Raw genomic sequence first — 305 nt, 5'->3', positions numbered from 1 at the left:
CCTGTTCCAGGCGCTGGAGCTGCTCTTCCTCCTCCTGGAGCTGTTCTTCCGCTCTCAGCTGCCTCTCTCTCTGCTCCCGACGTTCCTGCTCGCGTTCTTGCTCAGAGGGCTTGGAGTAGAGTCGGTTTCGGCGCCTCTCGGCTTCTTCTTCCGGCAGCCACTGGACTTTGAGGTCGCGGCGCCGCTCCTCCTCTTGCAGTTGCCGGTCGCGTATCTGTCGCCGGCGGGCCAGCTCTTCTTCACGTCGCTGCCTTTCCCGCTCCTCCTGGAAGCGGTCGTCGACGTCCGCATCCCTCAGCTGACCG

General features: G+C 64.3%; 3 protein-coding genes across 5 annotated transcripts in view; all 3 read right to left on the bottom strand.

Moving 5' to 3' along the window:
* S100A10 (S100 calcium binding protein A10) overlaps positions 1-305 on the bottom strand; it is a 462,639-nt gene that overhangs the window by 160,316 nt on the left and 302,018 nt on the right. The window lies entirely within an intron of this gene.
* The window catches only part of S100A11 (S100 calcium binding protein A11), a 399,965-nt gene that overhangs the window by 97,642 nt on the left and 302,018 nt on the right, over positions 1-305 (bottom strand). The gene's annotated exons all lie outside the window — the stretch shown is intronic.
* Positions 1-305, bottom strand: part of TCHH (trichohyalin) — a 7,102-nt gene that overhangs the window by 4,069 nt on the left and 2,728 nt on the right. Inside the window, 1 exon segment of the mRNA XM_069089975.1 lies at positions 1-305. This exon segment is cut by the window's left edge and continues 4 nt beyond it; it is cut by the window's right edge and continues 941 nt beyond it. Coding sequence (XP_068946076.1) covers positions 1-305 — 305 coding nt within the window.

The sequence above is a fragment of the Petaurus breviceps genome, unplaced genomic scaffold (assembly GCF_028583685.1).
Source record: "Petaurus breviceps papuanus isolate PSGF00001 unplaced genomic scaffold, PetGlider_PUasm1.0 186, whole genome shotgun sequence".
NCBI lineage: Eukaryota > Metazoa > Chordata > Mammalia > Diprotodontia > Petauridae > Petaurus > Petaurus breviceps.
Note: the sequence above shows the minus strand (reverse complement) of the source record. Positions and strands in the feature narration are given on the sequence as shown.